The sequence below is a fragment of the Rhipicephalus microplus genome, chromosome X (genome assembly GCF_043290135.1).
Source record: "Rhipicephalus microplus isolate Deutch F79 chromosome X, USDA_Rmic, whole genome shotgun sequence".
Classification (NCBI taxonomy): Eukaryota; Metazoa; Arthropoda; class Arachnida; order Ixodida; family Ixodidae; genus Rhipicephalus; species Rhipicephalus microplus.
Genome location: NC_134710.1, coordinates 128,296,509 through 128,315,621, shown reverse-complemented (window position 1 = coordinate 128,315,621; position 19,113 = coordinate 128,296,509). Strand labels below are relative to the sequence as shown.

General features: G+C 48.1%; 1 protein-coding gene across 1 annotated transcript in view; it reads right to left on the bottom strand.

The window, feature by feature from the left end:
• bark (C-type lectin domain-containing protein bark beetle) overlaps positions 1–16,380 on the bottom strand; it is a 126,427-nt gene extending 110,047 nt beyond the window's left edge. The window contains exon 1 of the mRNA XM_075877684.1: positions 15,990–16,380. Coding sequence (XP_075733799.1) covers positions 15,990–16,235 — 246 coding nt within the window. The 5' untranslated portion in view covers positions 16,236–16,380. The remainder of the gene's footprint in view (positions 1–15,989) is intronic.
• Positions 16,381–19,113: the final 2,733 nt, after the last annotated feature.

The window sequence follows — 19,113 nt, the reverse complement described above, 5'->3', positions numbered from 1 at the left end:
GCTACGCTGACGTCGGAGATCGCGAGGGCACAACCGGTCTGCACGGAATCCAGCGAGCGAGTCCATGGGCAGCGAAAGTGTTCCGTTATTTCTATATAAGGTAGAGCGTTGACACACAATGAAAAAAAAAAAATAAGTAAGAGGCTGACTAGCAAATATGCGGCTGGCAGTGTAAGCGATATGGCAGCAAAGATCGTTAAACAAAAACTCATAGAGGCGGAAAGGATTTACTGGATAGCTGCGATGGAGAAAAATGGCCCTCAGTAACTATACCGAAAGGGCAAACAAATTAAGGAGAGAGGCAATTTACGATAATTTAGGGGGAAGCACTCTGCTCTTTCAAGCGAGATTCGTTTGTCTGAAGACGCGAAGTTATAAAGCGAGATTCAGTAAAGACGAAAAAAGTACACGCTGTGAGCAAGATAACACGGATCATGTTCTGATCGTATGTGGAGATATTCCCCAATGTGTATACTCGGGCAAGAGCCTACATGAAACCGAGGGTTTTATAGATAGCAATGGGAAGCCCGTGATAGAAGTAAAAGTTGCCCCACCGTGGTGGTGTCAAAGGTACTTGGCTGCTGACCCGCCAGTCGCGGGACCCAATCCTGGCTGCGGCGGCTGCATTTCCGATGGAGGCGGAAATGTTGTAGGCCGGTGTGCTCAGCTTTGGGTGCACGTTAAAGAACCCCAGGTGGTCGAAATTTCCGGAGCCCTCCACTACGGCGTCTCTCATAATCATATGGTGGTTTTGGCACGTTAAACCGCACATATCAATCAATCAATCAATCAATGAAAACTAAAGCAGTCCCTAATGCATTCACCAAAAACGACTCGAAGGCGCAAGCCGCGTTCTCTTTCTTCTCAGTCGATTGCTTTGATCGACACCCATCTAAGCAATTTGTTTTCGGGGCGAAGCTCCTTAAGGCGTGGTTCGCGCGTCTCATGTATGTAGTAGCCACCTCTCGTTTTAGTCCTTGGAATGTTCGCTAGATGGCGATACTTGTATATGATGTATATATGGTGAAAAGAGGTGAGATGGCAGTACTTGAAGTGTTCACTACATGGACGGACGGACGAACGAACGGACGGGCAGACATACAGACAGACGGACATACGGACAGGCAGGCAGACAGACGGACGGACACGGCCAGCGGATGATTCACGGTTTGCCGACGAAACCCTCCGAAGCTTCGCCCCACTTATCATCATTCACTCCATGGATATGCCGTGATTTTTTGCACTTCCTCTGGTACAGGAGGCATTGGGAGCCTTCTGCGCGTCACGTGGTCACGCAGTGCCTGCGGAATCGGCCCACCTTTGACGAGGTGACGATGGAATATGATGACGTCATGTGACGTCATGAAGTAGCAAGTTTTGGGGACCTGTAACGTCATAAAGACGTCATATGGAGCCGTCATTACGCGATAATTTTTTCACCTCATTCGTGTGGACGCCGCCGATGCTGCAGGGGCCCACTTTTCGCTCTTGATGAGGGCTCTAGGGCTTTCGCCTTAATAATTAACGGTGACATGTCCCGTCCACTGATGCACACTGGCAGTTTGATAGATGCTTGAGCGTTGTCATTATTTTCGTACGGTACGTGCCATCTGGTCCGCATGAATTTAAACTGAAACAACAAGAGCGCTATTCGGTGTACATGTTCTGCCGCCTTAATTAAAATACTATGAGGGCCTTAAATGCGCATTGGGGAGCTTGAAGTACGCGACTGTAACAAATGAAGGCGTATATAGCCGGAAACACAGTAATGCGACTCAGATACGCTTTCGATTTTCCCGCATTGGGCTTCATGCGGACGGCACATCGTCCAGCACATCTGTGTTTACAAAGAGAATGTTGCATAGATGGCATAGTACCCAGCAGTACTGGCTCCGCCGCAGTGGTCCAGTGGCTAAGGTACTCGGCTGCTGACCCGCAGGTCGCGGGATGAAATCCCGGCTTCGGCGGCTGCATTTTCGATGGAGGCGGAAATGTAGGCCCGTGTGCTCAGATTTGGGTGCACGTTAAAGAACCCCGGGTGGCCACAATTTCCGGAGCCCTCCACTACGGCGCCTCTCATGATCATATGGTGGTTTTGGGACGTTAAACCCCAATATCAATCAATCCATCAATCAATCAATCAATAAATTATCTAGCAGGTCTGCGACTACATGCATGCCCTGACTGAAATGCGCACGCATGACGGACGTGATTGACTGCTGTAGAGCAGATTTGCAGATAAAATTATCGTTCTCGCGACTGCGTTATATATACTGAAGAAACGAGAGTGCATACATGTATACGACTGTCAAAACGTGTTACGTGTGATGATCCTTAATATGAGTGTAAGGTGACGATTAGGAATGTTTTAATGCAGGCTACAGTTACACTTTATTTCTATAGGTCCGGGGCCGTTGTTGAAATATTCCACCATTGCATTGTAATAATAAAAATTTTGTCGATTAAACGTTCCAAAACCACCACACGATTATGAGAGACCACTCTCATAATCAGCCCACCACTACGGCGTACGCCGTATTGGAGGGCTCTGGAAATATTGTTACGGAAAAGAAGAGACGCCGTAGCAACGAGGCTGGGGATTTGATATATTCAAAACCAGCGGTAATGGCGTGACCGGTTCACCAGCGATCGAGCGGAGACAACTCTTCGTCTTCCTCGTCAGGCACACACGCGCGTCGCCCCCTAGAATATCGATATACATGCATGTAGCATAACCCCCGGCGGCACATGCGCCGTCTCGGCGCATCTAAATGTCAACGTCACTAGGAGAGTTGTAGGGCTTCAAGCGCGCAACAATGTCAACCTCCTGAGGTTCTTGAACGTGAACCTAAATCTAAGCACACGCGCCTCAAGCATTTTCTCCTCCACCAAAAATGCCACCGGGAATCAATCCCGCAACCTGCGAATCAGCAGCCGAGCGCCTCAGCCACTAGACCACCGTCGTGGCAGTTGTAATATTGCTGGTTTTCGCTCAGATGATCGATTGTCGTGAGACAAGGGGGGAAAAAAAGGATAGCACACTTGTGACGTCCCTTGTCAGTCTCCACACAAGAATGTTCTGTTAGTCAGACTGCACACTTAACAGCATGAACCTCTTTAGTTATGGGTAAATACAACTGCTATATCGATCGTTCCTTCCTCTTCGGTCCCTAGCACGTTTCTCAGATTATAGACGTCCACCCACTTGTCTATATATTTACACCAAGAAATAATGGTCACGTCGCCCAATGTATACAAACGCAGATCCGGTGTACACATCCGATTTTTAAGTACATATAAGTACTACATGTGCAGGTCTAGAACGGCGATTGCAAACAGGCACGTTTTTACAAACATCGCCGAGGCAAGCGTTATGCACAGCGACAGGTGGCAACGCACGCACGGGCTCTATAATAACTGAGTATAGTTTCTGATGTTCGTTAGTCCGGTAAGGTTCTGTAGGGTTCGTTGTAAGTATAACAGCTATAGCCGTAAATTAATATCTCTTTTTTACTTATCTCGTTTCACTCGAAAAAAAAAACGCACATACAGAATATATACGCGTTGTTATGGTGCCTCAGATATGCGCAATAATTGCTTTTTAATTGACTATAGCACAAGTATGAACGCTAAATCTCGAGCAACACTGGTGGGCTCTGCGGATGGGGTCGGCCGTTTGGAGTATGGGCTATAGTCCGTTCACAGTACCCGGTACCGTTAAGCGTGGACAAACAGACAAATTTACAGACAAATGTACAGGCAGACAGACAGATCAAAATTTTTACGTCAGAGGTCCCCAAGAAAGATCTTTAAAAAAAACATAACTCGTTTCGGGAGGGCAAACGAGATCCCGAGCGCATGCGCGCGGCTAAACAGTGCTCCCACGATGTCGTCGAATGGGGCCCGATCGAACAACCACAACAACCGAGCTGGCCGAGGAGTTGCGGCGGAAGCATGCGTAGGAGGAAGAAGACGGCAGCGAGTGGTGCCACTTGATGAGTCAGTGCTCCATTGTGCGTAGCACCTAGTACGAGGATAAAAACCCAGCGAGACACGCAAGGACATGACGAATGGAGGGCGCGGTAACTCGCTCGCTGACGCATATCAGTGGATTGCAGCGGCTGCAGTCACAACAACCTGCACGGAAGTTGTCATCGGCAAGAGCGCGCGCTGAGTGCGCAGAAGTAACCGGACACGCGAAGTGTGTGTGTATATATATATATACATATATACCCGTACGCGCTGCCGCCTGGACGCACGCTAAGTTGAAACGTTTGATTCACAACGGTCTCCCGCACACGTTCGCTTGCTGACAACTAAGCCGCACCGCGACACACAGTGGTCGACAACCCTTTGATAAACGCTACGTTTAGCACAAAGACACGCCACTAAAGGACGTATGACATTTCCTTTCCCCACTCATCGCAATCCTTGGCCGGTCCCTCTCAGTAGGCGTTCCCCGCCACGGATTGATCAGCATCATAAAAAAAAAGGGGGGGGGGGTGGATTTTTAATCCTTAAGCTTCGCCTTTAAGATTTGAACACGATAGCGATATACTGTTCTTGGTGCGTATTTCAACCAGGTAGTCTTATCCTACAATATTCCTCGTGAAGTTTAGATAGATATGTGGAGTACAACGTCCCGAAACCACCATATGATTACGAAAGACGCCGTAGTGGAGGGCTCCGGAAATTTCGACCACCTGGGGTTCCTTAAACGCCAACTTTGGCGATTTTTCGACCATGTCAAGGTAATAGTGTTCTTATGTTTTTGAGACACTCTTGTCACAACCACAATAACTGAAATGCTCAGGAAATTTGAAAATAATGTTTAATAGCCAAAAATGTGCAAAGCGAAACCGAAACCCCACCGGGTGCCCAGTCTGCGGATGACGTACTATTTGTTAAGAACCGGAGGCCGGATACTAGTCGCGCCGGTGCGCAGTATGAAAACTAGTGAAAGTCCGACCAGCGAAGCACCGGCCAAACACCACAAGGAAGGAAGAAAGCTTTCCCGTGATATACCTGTGCCAAACACCGCCACCATCCCCTTGTGGCCAGCACAAAAAACGCTGTAGCGGCCAAAGTGGCGATGCCATCGGCCGCGCCACTTCCGTTGACATGCCAAACATGGCGTCACACAGACAGTGTCGCCAATAATTCTGGAAAGCGAGATGAGCTTTTCGAGGCAATCTTTAAAATTCATTTGCAAACAATCAGCGCATCTCTCAAGCTTGTAATTTGGCATAAATGACGCGTAGTTGCGCAAGAGAACGTACCCAGCGAAATTCATTGAGATTCGTTTATTTCGAAAACTCGCCGGAGTTGGCCTTTAACGTGCACCCAAATCTGAGCACATGCATGGGCCTACAGCATTTTCAAATCTATAGAAAATGCAGCAGCCGTAGCCGGGATTCGATCCCGCGACCTGCGGGTCAGCAGATAGACCAGCGCGGCGGGGCTACTCGAGAAGTTTAAATTGCAGATTACTACAGTGTAAGCGATAAAAATGAAAGTGGCTTTTGTCAGTGAAGCTTTCGCACATGGCTGCATTCAGTGTAATGGGTAGCGTGCTTTTCGAACTCGCCATAACCTGTGCGCATTTTGTGATGGGTGGCCGGCTTCAAACCACGCAGGCGTTATGATAATCACATGTACGGGCACCCGATGGCAACGTACGCTTGTACCACGCAATATTACATGTTGCAGTGTGGCTGATTGATATGTGAGGATTAACATCCCAAAACCACCATATGATTATCAGAGATGGCGTAGCGGAGGGATCCGGAAATTTCGACCATTTGGGGTTCTTTAACGTGCCCCCAAATCTGCCACATCTGAGCACACGAGACTACAGCATTTTGCCCTCCACGTATCCCCCGTACACAGAACCAATGTGTTTGTAAAACATGATCGTTATTTTCGCTGGTAGAACACCTGCTTTTCATGCAAGCGGTCTGGGTTCGATCTTTACTCGGGGCTCGCTCGCTGGATTCCGTGCCGACCGGTTATGCCCCCGCGATCTCCGACGACAGCCCAGCTTTGGCCGACTGGCTCGCCCTCTACGCCATCTCCAGACGCCGACAATAGCTCCCGCCGAGTGGTGCCCCGTCCTTGGACTTCTGCGACCGTGTCCATCTTTCCTAACTTCTCCTTACTTCCGTATGCGGCTGTCCCTGCTCCTCTCTCTATCTCTATACCTTGAATTCCTCCCTATCCTTTTTAATCCCTCCTTACTCCCATCCCCTGTGCAGAACTGTGGAGGTGCCCTTCATTGAGAGAGAGGCAGTAACGTAACTGCGCTTATTTGTTCCTTTTCCCCCTTTCAAAAGTCACTTATATATGTACTCGGACCTGGAAATTTTTATGATTTTAGTTGCATCTTTTTCAATTTTTCGGCCACGCACAACATTATGATTTTTCGCTCACAACCAACGACGCCCGCACCAACGCCGGAATTTCTGCAAAACGAGCTTTTTAACGCTATCACGTACGCAGCCAATGCGAAACTTGCTGCATTCGCAGCACAGCATTTCCAACACGATTACGGTAAGATAGGCTGCGCTATATTTGCAGGGGACGACCCAGTCGTGGGTACGTTACCAGCAAAAAATAACACTGTTACGGTTAGTTATAGTTACCTAAACGAAAAAGGTAACTCTGTTACAGTCACAGTTACCGTCGTTACTTTTTCGTTGCAGCATAAAATAGGTAGGGAATTAAATACCAAATGAACTAATTTATAAATAGGTACGAAAACGTACAGGGAATTGCGTAACGAGTGATGACGACGTCCAGTTATCATTGACGTCGATTTCTTATGTTGTCCAAGCCTTCGAGGTACGTACCAGACTCTATTCGGAGAGTCTTGCGTCCGCTAAGCATACAAATCGATTGGGACACGTGTTCGCGAAAACCAAAGACCACACCCCTGCAGAGGATCAGTGCGGGATCGCCTGTAAGGACTACGTGGGAATAGCGAAGGTACATATTACATTGGCGAAAGGGACCTAAAAGGATCAGGAAAGGACCAGAAAAAAGAAAGGTTGGTAACGTCCACAAAGCAACGCATTCTTAGACTGAGCGTATTGAACACTGCTTGGCAGGAATAACCTTGACCTAAACAATGTGACGACAGCACTTTCTCATGAGCGAAAGCGAAAAAGAGGGTGAGGACTTCTGAAAACGCTTGCAAGGACACGTGTGACCTACATACGCACTTTTTTTTTGTCGTTGTCAGATGATTCCACCTGCATAGCAGATGAAACGTTTGTCATTTTATTAATGAATGTGTTCCGTCGAAGTAGACCTATGAGCGTCAGTTACAAAGGAGTTTTAAAGAATTGATTTGCTAGTGCACGCGCAGGTCGCGGGATCGAATCCCGGCTGCGGCTGCTGCATTTTCGATGGAGGAGGGAATGATGTAGGCCCGTGTGCTCAAATTTGGGTGCACGTTAAAAAAAAAACCCAGAGGGTCGAAATTTCCGGAGCCCTCCAGTACGGCGTCTCTCATAATCATATGGTGGTTTTGGGACGTTTGAACCCCGCATATCAGCTTTGCTATATATAGTGCACGGCCTTCTGACCTTCAGCCGTTTCGTGCTGCTGTTTTCTGGCCACCTGTTAAACATGATTAGCTCGGAACCTCGGGTGAAGGAACGCTCCACCGCCGGCTCACAAAGAACAGAGCTAAAAGCTCTAGTTACAGAGAGAATACACGAGCCCCCCTTCCCCTTCAAAAAGTGACACCAGCTTGGGAATAGGTTGCAACGTGGTTGTTTTACGACATGCAGTTTACAAGTAAACTCCGAATACCGTCTTCTGCACGGAAGATGTTCTTCTTGGGGGCATCTTCCCCTAAACTGCGAGGGGAGCCCTATTGTGGAAAGTTGAAAAGTGGAGAAGATATGGTAAAGAAGGAATTTGTAGTAATAAATGAAAAGCGTTAAACGTCAGTCTTTAAAGAGTGTTGAGGTTGGAAAATTGTTTTATAAAAGCGAAAGTAATAGTAACGGTATTTTGCATTACAGTTACGGTGTAAAAAAAGTAACAGTGTTACAGTTACGAGCTCCTCTTACTCAAACGTAACTAGTTACCGGTAACGCCTTACTAGTAACTAGTTACTGTCCAAGACTGGGAGGACCCCACGCGGACACTACCCGGACTGGCCAGCTGTTGTGATCAAAGCTTGACTGCTGGGAATCGAGAGGTTGGTCTATAGACGTATCAGGGCGTCTTCTTCACTATATAGCGGCTGTCCGCGCCATCCACTCCTATAGCGCAGCGTGTGACGCAGCCGGCGCTCGGCTTCACATTACAAGTGCGCCGGAAACCCTCCTTGCTTCCCGCCGTCCCCAACGACACCGTGGAAATAGCGCTGCACCTTTGATTCGAACCAGACAGTAAACAAATTCTTTGACTAGCTTTCGCAACCCGGCCACGGCGGCCGCAATTCAATGGGAGCGACAAGCGAGAACGTCCGTGCATTCAGATTTGAGAGCACGTTATAACGAAGCCCAGGTGGTCAAAGTGAGAATACCTGGAGTCACCTGCGTAGGTGACGCGTGTTTTTCGCATGTAGCCTCAGTGAATATTATTACTAGCTTCCAGACTTTTACTTACCGAAAGCAAGTGACGTTGTCAATTATGGTGGTTGAGAAGAACGTACGTTCACACACGTTTAGGCTACACATTTATGACATGCCTTGACAAGTCTAACTTTATGGACATGACAACAATAATATCAACAATCGGCTGCATAAATAAGAAAAGACAAAATACATGAGCATCGTGCAAGATCTGGCTACAAATGAATAGAACTCATTCTTCGTTGTATCACACTTGCAACGAAACTCTCACAACAAAAATAAACACGGTGTCCTCTCGACGTGTGAGCAATTCACTATATCACACGCAACCGTCATAGTTTATGCGTTGCGCATGCGTATATCATTGGCTGCGACGCGCCCTACAGGTGATGCTTCAACCCCGCGCAAGACAAGGTTTTCACGCTTACGCGTGCTTACACTCACCACAAGCCTGCCGGAAGCGGACTGCGATCGGAGAGGACCGAGTGGACGAAGACTGATCACTGGGCGCGGATGGCTTCATCCAATGGTGCAAATAAGAAGAAGCAAAATGTCGGCAGCTGAACATCGGGGCTTCCACGCAACACGTCTTCGCGCCCTATAGATGCATGCATGCAGGCGTGGCACATGGTGGCGCCATACGAGAGTGACGAGGTGCAGCGTAGTCTGGTCCACAAGGAATGAGTTCAGCACTCGGAGTGCACGACATCAAATAAATGTCGGTGTTTTCCTGACCACTCAAGAGGGCGGCAAGAACTACAGAGGCTTTCGTTCGTACTGCAACAGCCAATATGTATAGTCACAATTTGCCATGTTTCGTATTGTTGACAACGAAATGGCGCAGCCACTAACTGCATCAAAGAAACAAACGAAAAAAACAAATACGCAAATACACTTCGTCACCCACACCAGCTCTCCTATCCTCAAAGTAGAGAACAGCCTGCTAGCACTTCTAAGTTGCAATGTTAAGCCGCCATGCGTATATCCCCGTCCTTCTCTGAGGCGAATGGACGTGTGAGAACCGAATGGTTCCGCGACAGCGGCAATAGGCATAAGAAACGCCCTGTGAAGCAGGCGCGTGCTTGTATAAGGTGAAATTCCGTACCAACTGGGCATTCTTCGTGTCCCTTGCTGTGCTGCAGGTTTCGACGACCGAGAGCAAAAGCGAGCGAGAAATCCGGGTTTTTACCGAGGAGGAAGGGGGCGTGGTCACGCTGGTGCAAGGCGCACATCGACCGTATGTATTTTCGAACGGGTGCATGAGAAACGTCCCCTTCTGAAAAACGCGTAGGCGCGATCCGAGGATTCGTTAAACTCCCGGAAGAACACCACGGTGGCCCCCGCGGAGCTATTACGACAAACGGCCTTTTTTTTTTCTTTTTTTTTGCAAACTGCAGTTTCTGAAAATGAGTAACGCTGTAAAACCGAGGCCCGTACAAACTACGTTGCAAACGTATACACCAAACAGGCACGTTTCGAATGGAAGCATCGAAAAATGTGATCGCTTATCGAGGATTGAATAATCGACACCTGCGATACATTTTCTCTTTCGAGAGTATGTGAGTCTTTTCTATCGTTGCTCGCTGTTGCCCTTCGTCCGCCTCGACATGAGAAACACAGCAACCTGAAGCACGTTACCCAACTCTGCACTGTAATATAGCAACAGGTATGTCGACACAATGCGTGAACCAGAAAGACTGAATGCGCCGTTGCGGCGAAGGTGCACGAAAAATGTGCAAAAAAAACAAAAAAAAAAAAACAGGAGAGAATGCCTCGTCGTGAGTCGAGTTCCTGACCTTCGACGCAATCCGGGTGTTTCGGTCGAGTTTCTGACACGCATGCCCCGTATTACTATGAAAGCGGCATGTATAGGCGCAGCAAGGCCTGCGGGTCAGCAGCGGCCGCCCGACCGCAATTCGGTCGTGGGGCTTTTGTGGAAACTTTTCGCTACGTCTCCGTCGTGACTGAGTGCGGCATTGGACGAGAACGGTCGAAGACGCCGAAAAGCGCCGCCGGGACGAGTGCGTCGCGTCCGGGCGCAACGCGCGCGAACGCCACGTGGCCGCGTTTAGGCTGCGTGCGTGCACGAGCCGCGCCGATCCGCTACACGGCCGAGAAATCAGAAGCGACTCGATTAAGGCCTTCGAGACACGCGCCGAGAAGCGCGTGATTCAGAGCCCCGCCGCGCTCGGGTTTCATCCGTTGAGACAGCAGTGGCTTTACATGTAACATAACACGACGCGGTTCCATCTTCTCCGGGAGACACGTCAACAAATAAAAAGCTGCGCCATGGTTTCGTAACCTACATAACTGTTGAAGAGGCAAAACACTAAATATAAAAGTTCAACCAACGGCTTGCTTTTGTGATTGGGTTAGAGTATTCTAGATTCCATCAAAGACACTGGACTGGATATTAAGCTGTAGGGCACTGTGCTAAGTTGCTACTGAATACATCCGCGTCACCTCTTCCTGTCCCCATCATCTTCATCCTTCTTTTTTTTTCTCTTTCCCTTATCCCCTGTGTAGAGTAGCAGGCTGTAGCGTGCTACTATATAGTGCGCTCTAAAAAGCGTACTATAGCTTAGGCCGACCTCTGTGCCTTGTAATAAATTCTCACTATATCGCTCTCTGGTGGTTTCTGCATACTATACAATTGCAGTTGATATGTGCCTTTCGTTTTTAGCAAACATTGATGTCGGACGCACAGATGTATACGATATGAGAATTGTCGGTGCCTCAACAACTGGCAGGCAGTCTGCCAACGGGTAGTATGAAAGTGTCCGTAGCGATGGCCGGCCCGTGCAAGTCGAGGAGATATATGCTATAAGACAACGGCACATGTTTATCGTTCAAGACACTCAACCAACGTTTGGTAAAGGCGAAGGCATACAAAGGCTGAGTAGTTGAGCCGTTGGCGGGAAAATGTGTTCGCGGGGGTCTCGCGTTGGGCACAAACCAAGGCGTGCCGCCATTACACCCACCCGGACGATACAACGTTGGCATTCTGGTCAGGGCGCTTTTAAATTCGCCCGGCGCGCCTCCCCGAGTTGTTCGGCAGGCAGTGCACGCGCCCGCGTTGCTCAACTGCTTCCGAACGCCTCTGCCTGAAGAAGAATGCGTATAGCCTCGTTTGGCTATTTGGTGGCAATCACGAGGACAGCTTCGCCGACGAATGCGCGAGGAAAGAAAAGTGGTGGGCAAGAAGCTCGAACACCTTTCCTGCGTAATTTTTGCACGCACCTTTCGTGTGAGAGCGAGCTCAATAGCCCTGATACGAGTAACATGTTCAACGCATGTTGTTCACCCCGGCTATTGAACATTGTTGAACATCATATAGATTTTCATGCACCCCGCTTTAAAAAAAATTATAAAGAACTTTCTGTTACATTCCACGATAACTTATAAATAAAATATATCTGTCTAATTTTCTACGTGTACCGCATATACAGTTTGTGCTACCATTTGACCACAATTTAATGTGTATAGGTATATATTCTTGGAGTGTCTGTATGATATCTTTGTTTTCATGAAGAGTTTTCATGTATGATGTCTACCTGTAATGCTTTATTTGCAGTGACAATTATGTACATGCATGTTTTGATTTTTCTGGTTGCTCTATTGTTTGTATACTCGCATCGCATGCAAACATGTACACGCATGCCGAATGCGCATGGGAGTAGGAGCCTCTGTCAGGCAATACGGCCTTTAGCTCTTACTCCTCTTTCTGTATCAGAAATAAATAAAAATAAACTTCAAAAAAATAAACTTCAAACGCAACGCTTTACAAACTAGTCAGACCTCTAAACGTATACGACACACACTTGGCACTTATCTGGGCACTTGCGACTCTTTACAATCCAGGCCAAGACTGTCCAGAGAGAGAGAGAGAAACAGGAAATGGGGGGCGCGCTTATCTTTACTGAGTGCCTCGACTGCGTGCACTGCGTTCTTTTGTCGTACAATGCGCATAGTGCAATGCGCGCGTCATTGTCTACGCTTCTTCCAATAGTGTTTGGCGTAGAAAGAACGAAGTCTGCTCTTCAACGTATATAGTAAACTGTCCTAGTCGCAGGTTACTGATGACGGCGGAAATATTTTTGCCGAGTAAGTGTACACACGATTGCGCACGACGCAGACATGCGATGCGAGTTTGTTTCATTCGACAATTTAGCCACAATAGATGTGAAATAAAATATCCCAAATGCGTTTTTTGTAGAGCTGCGAAGACTGACATCGCGAAATAGCCAATAAGCCAAAAAGACAGCAAACATGGCCTTCTCACGAGCCCATAATTAGCGCGAGTTCCACCAAACTTGGCCCCCTCGTGTTACCCTGCCAAACTTTTTTTTGGTAATACACGTCAGTCGAGGCGTAAGAACCATTGAAGACTGTATAACGCGCATGCGCACAGGAACCATTCAGAGGGTGCGAACGAGCAGGAGATACATAGAGTTACTGTACACTATACTGAGCAATATGCGGTAACTCTATAGCAGTAAGAGCAGCTCGGCAATAGGTCATTATACCGGAACTGAGCGTATAAAAAGTACGTAGGTAGAAATCAATGATTCTGCTTTGTCAGGGGAAAAATCGCGAGACAAGACACGCGTGGTGTCTCAACTCAAAAACTATGTGCATATATAACCTGTGGCCGTAATGAACAGTATTCATTTTACACTCCGCTCCCTTTTCCTGATGTTTCGCGAACCAACCACCGTTCAATCGTGACAAATGATAAGCGATTCGTTACGGTATGCCACACCTGGGCTCGCACTGCGCAACAATTGTCCTCATTTTACGTTCTTTCAGCTCTCTTGCCATAGGTTACCGCGTAACGCCACACCCCGACTCTCACTGGAATCGACCACTAGGCGGGACAGTTCCGGACTGAAAATTCAACCTTCACGAAATGCAGTGCCCTGTAAGTGTATACGTATACGCTTTTTCTCTCCTCTCTCCATTAACGTGGTTGTAAACTTAGACCAGTGTTCACGCGTCAAGCTGACACCTGAACTTATGATCGAGTGAAATAATAATGTTGTACCGGGTAATGACTCAAGTTTCTGCATTTGGCTTGAGCCAGAAGCGCAGCCAAAAATGTTTTTCGGGAGTGGAGGCGGGTTCCATTATACTTTATGTATGTTCGCACGTGCGCTTGTATGTGTGCGTGTATAATACGCCACCAACCTAAACTTTTTCGGCGAAGAGGGGGCGCGTGAACCCCCCAAACCCCCTTGGCTACACCCATGGCTTGAGCGGTGTTTGTGCTGTTCAGAATTCACGCGGTCAGTGCGGATCACGGCTCTGTTCTGTACGTAAGCCAGATTTTCACGGCACTGCATCTAATACATCGCCTGCTGTTCTTATGACGATGTAGGTGCAAATAAACATTAAGCAACTCAAAAGCATGAAAATAAGAAAAAGAACGCAACGGAAAAAAAGGTATATTCGACATTTGGAAAGCGAGTTTTTAAGGGCATTCACGATAACATGAAAGGTTGTATTTCCGCTGTTTCACTCCTTGAAAAGGTGTTCATATTAAGCAAAACACCCTGCGTGCAACGGGAGTAGTAGTTGATTTTTTTCACCACGGAGAAACACTATACAGGACTAACATCCATTGCGCTGCGTTTATTTAGGCCATTTTAGCGTACTTTGGCGCACTCTTTTCAGCTCTTTATAGGTACCAATGACAGAGGTAATGACCACTCTCATCCAAAAGACATACAGATATTGGGCTCTCGACATCCACAAGACAAGTTCTAGGAGTGCATTAAATCCAAATTGATCTCCCTCGAGTGTCGTCCAAAGGTTCCAGCAAACCACCTTGGCGTCTGGTCAGCCTACACGTGACGCCTCGAGGCTGTTTCAAGACGAGCGAGAATGCAACAAAGCGAACGCCGAGTGGCTGTCATGCCAATCGAGGAGCTTGTATGGCCCTTGACAGGGGGCTGCTGCTCGTGCAGTTTCGGGCATCGGCGACGTCAAGGGGTCACGGCACGAACGTGTTTCCACCGGGCCCTGGGGCCCCAACAGCGATCGCGCAGCAGTGGTGGCGAACGGCCGGGGCGCAGCCTATGGAGGGCAACGGGCTCCGAGGAAGCCTTCCCAAACCAGTTTGAGGCGCTCGCAGCAAGCTACAGCGCGGCGCGTCGCCCCTGCCTCCACGGCCAGGGCGGCAGTCAGATGAGAAACGCCCCGTCCGATCGCTATTCTCGATCTTGTTGCTGTACGAGCGCTCATCCCAGCGCATCATCGCCCACCGTGCATCACCTCTGCGTTCCAGGACGACGGCCGGCACCTGGGCGGCACGAGGACCTGTGGCTCGGTGTGCGCAGGATCTCACCAACATCGTTCCGCGCACACGTCTTGCACTCTATACACTGGGCACGCGTTTAATGAAAGCGCGAACCCCTTCTGCGCCTGTTGAAAAGCTAGGGGGCTATAACAGACCGCCATGACAACGCTCTGCAGTCTCCACAAAGCACATTCATTCGATGGGGAGTATCTTTGTAGTAGAGGCAGACTGATCACATAGGCAGAACGTGACACTGATCTCCTGCGAGATGGCCCCCTGTTTACTTTGACGTCATGCATTTGAAACTCCAATCGCTCTATGCAACCAACGCCGAACGGTCGTCGACGCACGTAAGCAGCGCGAAAACAGATAGCCAAGTTGCCAACCTGGTTCCAAAAAACGCAAACGCACCACAGTGATGCGGTCACGTGCGCGTGTTACGTATCAGCAATTCGGTACCAGTACCGCAAGCAGTTTAAGGAAATGAAATGGTGGTACACAGCTGTAAGGTATGTAATATCTTCCTAAAGATGCTGAAGTCCCAGACGTGAAATTTAGCAGTTCGAATAGATTATACGTGCAGTAGAATCTAATTATCTTTACTCAGCGACCCTACGTCCTCAACGGGCCTGCGTACTTGTGGCCCCGCGTCCACAAATACACATTATGCCAGTGCTTGCAGCAGCGCGCGCACCTAACAGCCATTGATCGGCTTCAATGAGCAAGAATGAATTTGCAACAAACAAATTAAGGCACAAAAAAGAAGCTCGTTTCATAGATCCTCTGCGACCGGATAATCTCGCCAAGGTTATACAACTTCTCCGGCTAAAACTTCCCTCTCGAGAAGGAACGCTCCCAGGGCGTTCATTCCCGTAGGAAAGACAGCAATGACGCCGCTACACAACGCACTAGATGGAAACCACGGAAAACCGAAACAAGCGCAGAAAACTAGCGGGAAAAGTTCAAATCGAAGGAACGCGCGGCCACAGAGGTCCCTCGGCGGGGTCCGCTTCACGGGCGTGCCACGCTGATAAGCTCCTATCCTATCTCGGCCGTTCGCCGAGCGAGACGGAACAGCGGCCGAAGAAGGAAAATCGGCATACCTGCGCTTTGAGTACTCCATTGACGACGATGCCCACGCCTGGTGCGAAGCGTAGCTCGACGCCGGGCTGAATGACCATTTCACCGGAGTCTTCGACGATTATGTCGCGCGTCACTCGATGCGGGCTGCCCGATAAGTCGTACACCTGCCTGTCTCTGATCTCTACGGGACGGCCGCCGCCGAGAGAGAATCCGTGCACGAGCCAGCATAGCAGGACTGCCGACGCCCAGGCCGGACGGGGCTTCATCGTCGCGAAGGGCCACTGACCGTCGTCCTCAGACCATGCTTCGCAGGAGCGCCCAGTCTCGTCCGGGAACCTCACACGCGGTCGCGAGTCTCCATCGTCGAAACCGCCGCGCACGTTACACCGGTCGTCCCGTTCAAACTTGAAACTGGGAACCGACTTTCGGAATCGAGCCGACTGGCTGAGCCACCTGGGCGAACGGCGGCGCTGGCGTTGCTCGTGAATGAGAGGAGGAAGGCAGTGCTTGCGTCACCGCGGCGTCGTTGCGCTCTCGGCCAACGGGGGGCCCCGTGCGCGGCTTGGAAGAATCGCCCGGAGATGAGTGAGGCCAACGTTTTTAGATGTGGCCGAAGATCGCTCGGTTGCCGAGGGCAAACAGACACTGAGCCGCCTGGTTTATGTGCGTTTAACGTTCTAAATCGACAAACCAGACTGAAAAGACACTGTATCAAGCGTAATGGTAATGTAAACTCATTTTTACCTATCTGTAAGTGGAGCAGCTGATGTGGTGCACAAATATAATATTGATCATTTCAAGAGGGATGCTCAAGCCCCTGAAACCTCTAAAACATTGAAATCACCTCTCATCTGTCACAGCAAGAAACACCACGGCTTGAAACAAAAAAGCGCCGTTATTTTTATTTATTTATTTATTATTGCCTCCCCTACGTATGTCGGAAGCTGGCAGAAAAGTTCGTAAATGGACGTTGTCACGACAGAGTTTCTGCGGAAATACCGTGCCAACAATATTCTAAAACTTAATGCATGTACGGGTATCCGCTATCCTCAACGCCACAATTTGCTTCTAAATCTGACGTTGTCGATGCATAAGAAAATTTCAATTCTTCTGGTGCGCTACCTATATTAATGAATTGATTCATTTTGAAAAATAAGTTTTTCAGCTAACAAGTATGGAAAAAAAGCCTAACGCTCTTCATGTGACATATTGCTCTAAAGACACATTTTGCGCGTCCTCGCGTGAAGTGACTGCTTTTTGGAGAGTGATTTCGGTATGAAACACGCAGCTTGCAAAAAAAAAAAATTACTTCGCCATCTCTTGTCTTCGTGCTACACTATGTTAAGCCGTAGTAATGCAGTTATCCGTTTTCGGTGTCCGTCATGCAAATTCCTTATCGGCTTCGTTGAGTCGCTTTGGCTAACACTCAGGGATGTAGACAATTGAATATGTCATGATGAAGTAAGCTATAATTCAGCCAAAACAATGTAGTTACGAGAAAAATCTATTTGGGAGTATATGACAATCAGCAATGGAGACTAGTGTACTTTTTGTTTAGTGAGTGAGTGAGTGACAATGAGTGGTCTAGTGAAAGTTACAAGAAATATAAAGTCCATCAATGACTGCACGTGCGAACAACCTGCAATTCGCTAAATATAGTTACGCCAAAAATCCCCAGGGCCAGTTTTATCCTTCCTTAAATTGAGCTTGTTTAGTCGTGATGGGGTATGGCAGCGCATAGCGAAAACATGAACGACACTGAAGAATTGATAAACACAGCAGAGAGTTTGTAATGGCCTGTTCGTAATACAGTGTCGTCCATGTTTTTGGTGGGCACTGCGATGAAATAAGGTACGAAAGACCATACTCGCAATAAACGGCACTTACAATACGATGAAAGCAGGAGAAAGGGCCAAAGGTACTAATTATCACAGCGATGAACAGGTATACCAGATGCATCTGTTTCAAATAATGCGATTCGTCCAAAGCTTGCGCTATGATTGAAGGCTCAGTATCTCACTAATTACCACATATTGTACGTGACAAGCGCGACCCGCAATCACGTTTGTCATATCGACAAAGTCATAATCATCATCATCATCAGCCTGACTGCACCCACTGCTGGGCAAAGGCCTATCCCAAGTTCCGGAGGCCAATCAACCCGGTCATGTGCTTTATGCTGCTGCGTTATACCTGATAACCTCTTAATCTCATCTGCTCACCTAATTTTATTTATCCCTCTCACGCGTTCGTCTTCTTTTGGAAACGAATTACCCTTATGACCGGCGGTTATCCTGTCTACGCGCTACGTGCCCGATGCATATCCATTTCTTCTTGATTTCAACTATATCCTTATCCCCTGTCTATTCCCTGACCTACTCTGCTTTCTCCTCAATACTGCTTTCTTCCTGTCTCTTAAGGTTACACTTATCATTTTTCTTTCCCGTCCTCAATTCAAAATGAACCCACTTTGTAAGCCTTCAGGTTTCTGCTCCGTACCGGCAAGATGCAGCTGTTATAAACCTTCCACTTGAAGGTTAGTGGTAGACGTATACATTCATCACTTTGGAATGCATGCTTGCCGAATGTGCTCGACCCCATACTTATTCTTCTAGTTATTTCACTGTCATGGCTCGGCTCCACAGTTACTACCTGTCCTAAGAAGACATATTCCTTCACAATTTCCAGTGCCTCTCCACCTATCGCAAAGTGATGTTTTCTGCCGAGATTGTTACACATTACTTTAGCTTTGTGCATATTAATTTTCAGACCTACTCTTCTGCTTTCCGTGTCTAGGAATCATGAGATGTAATTCATCACTCAGGGCAATGTCATCAGCGAATCGCAGGTCAATAAGACACTCTCCATTAACACTTATCCCTAACTCTTCCCAATCTAGGGCCCTGAAAACCTCCGGTAAACACGCAGCGAATAGCATTAGCGAGATCGTGTTTCCCTGCCTTACACCCTTCTTTATGGGATTCTGTCGCTTTCTTTATGGAGTAATATGGTGGTTGTGCATACGCGGCATATTTTTTCTAGCATGCTTATATAGGCTTCGTCGATACCCTGATTCCGCAGTGCCTGTGTGACTGCAGATATCTCGACCAAATCAAATGTCTTTTCGTAGTATATGAAGGCATT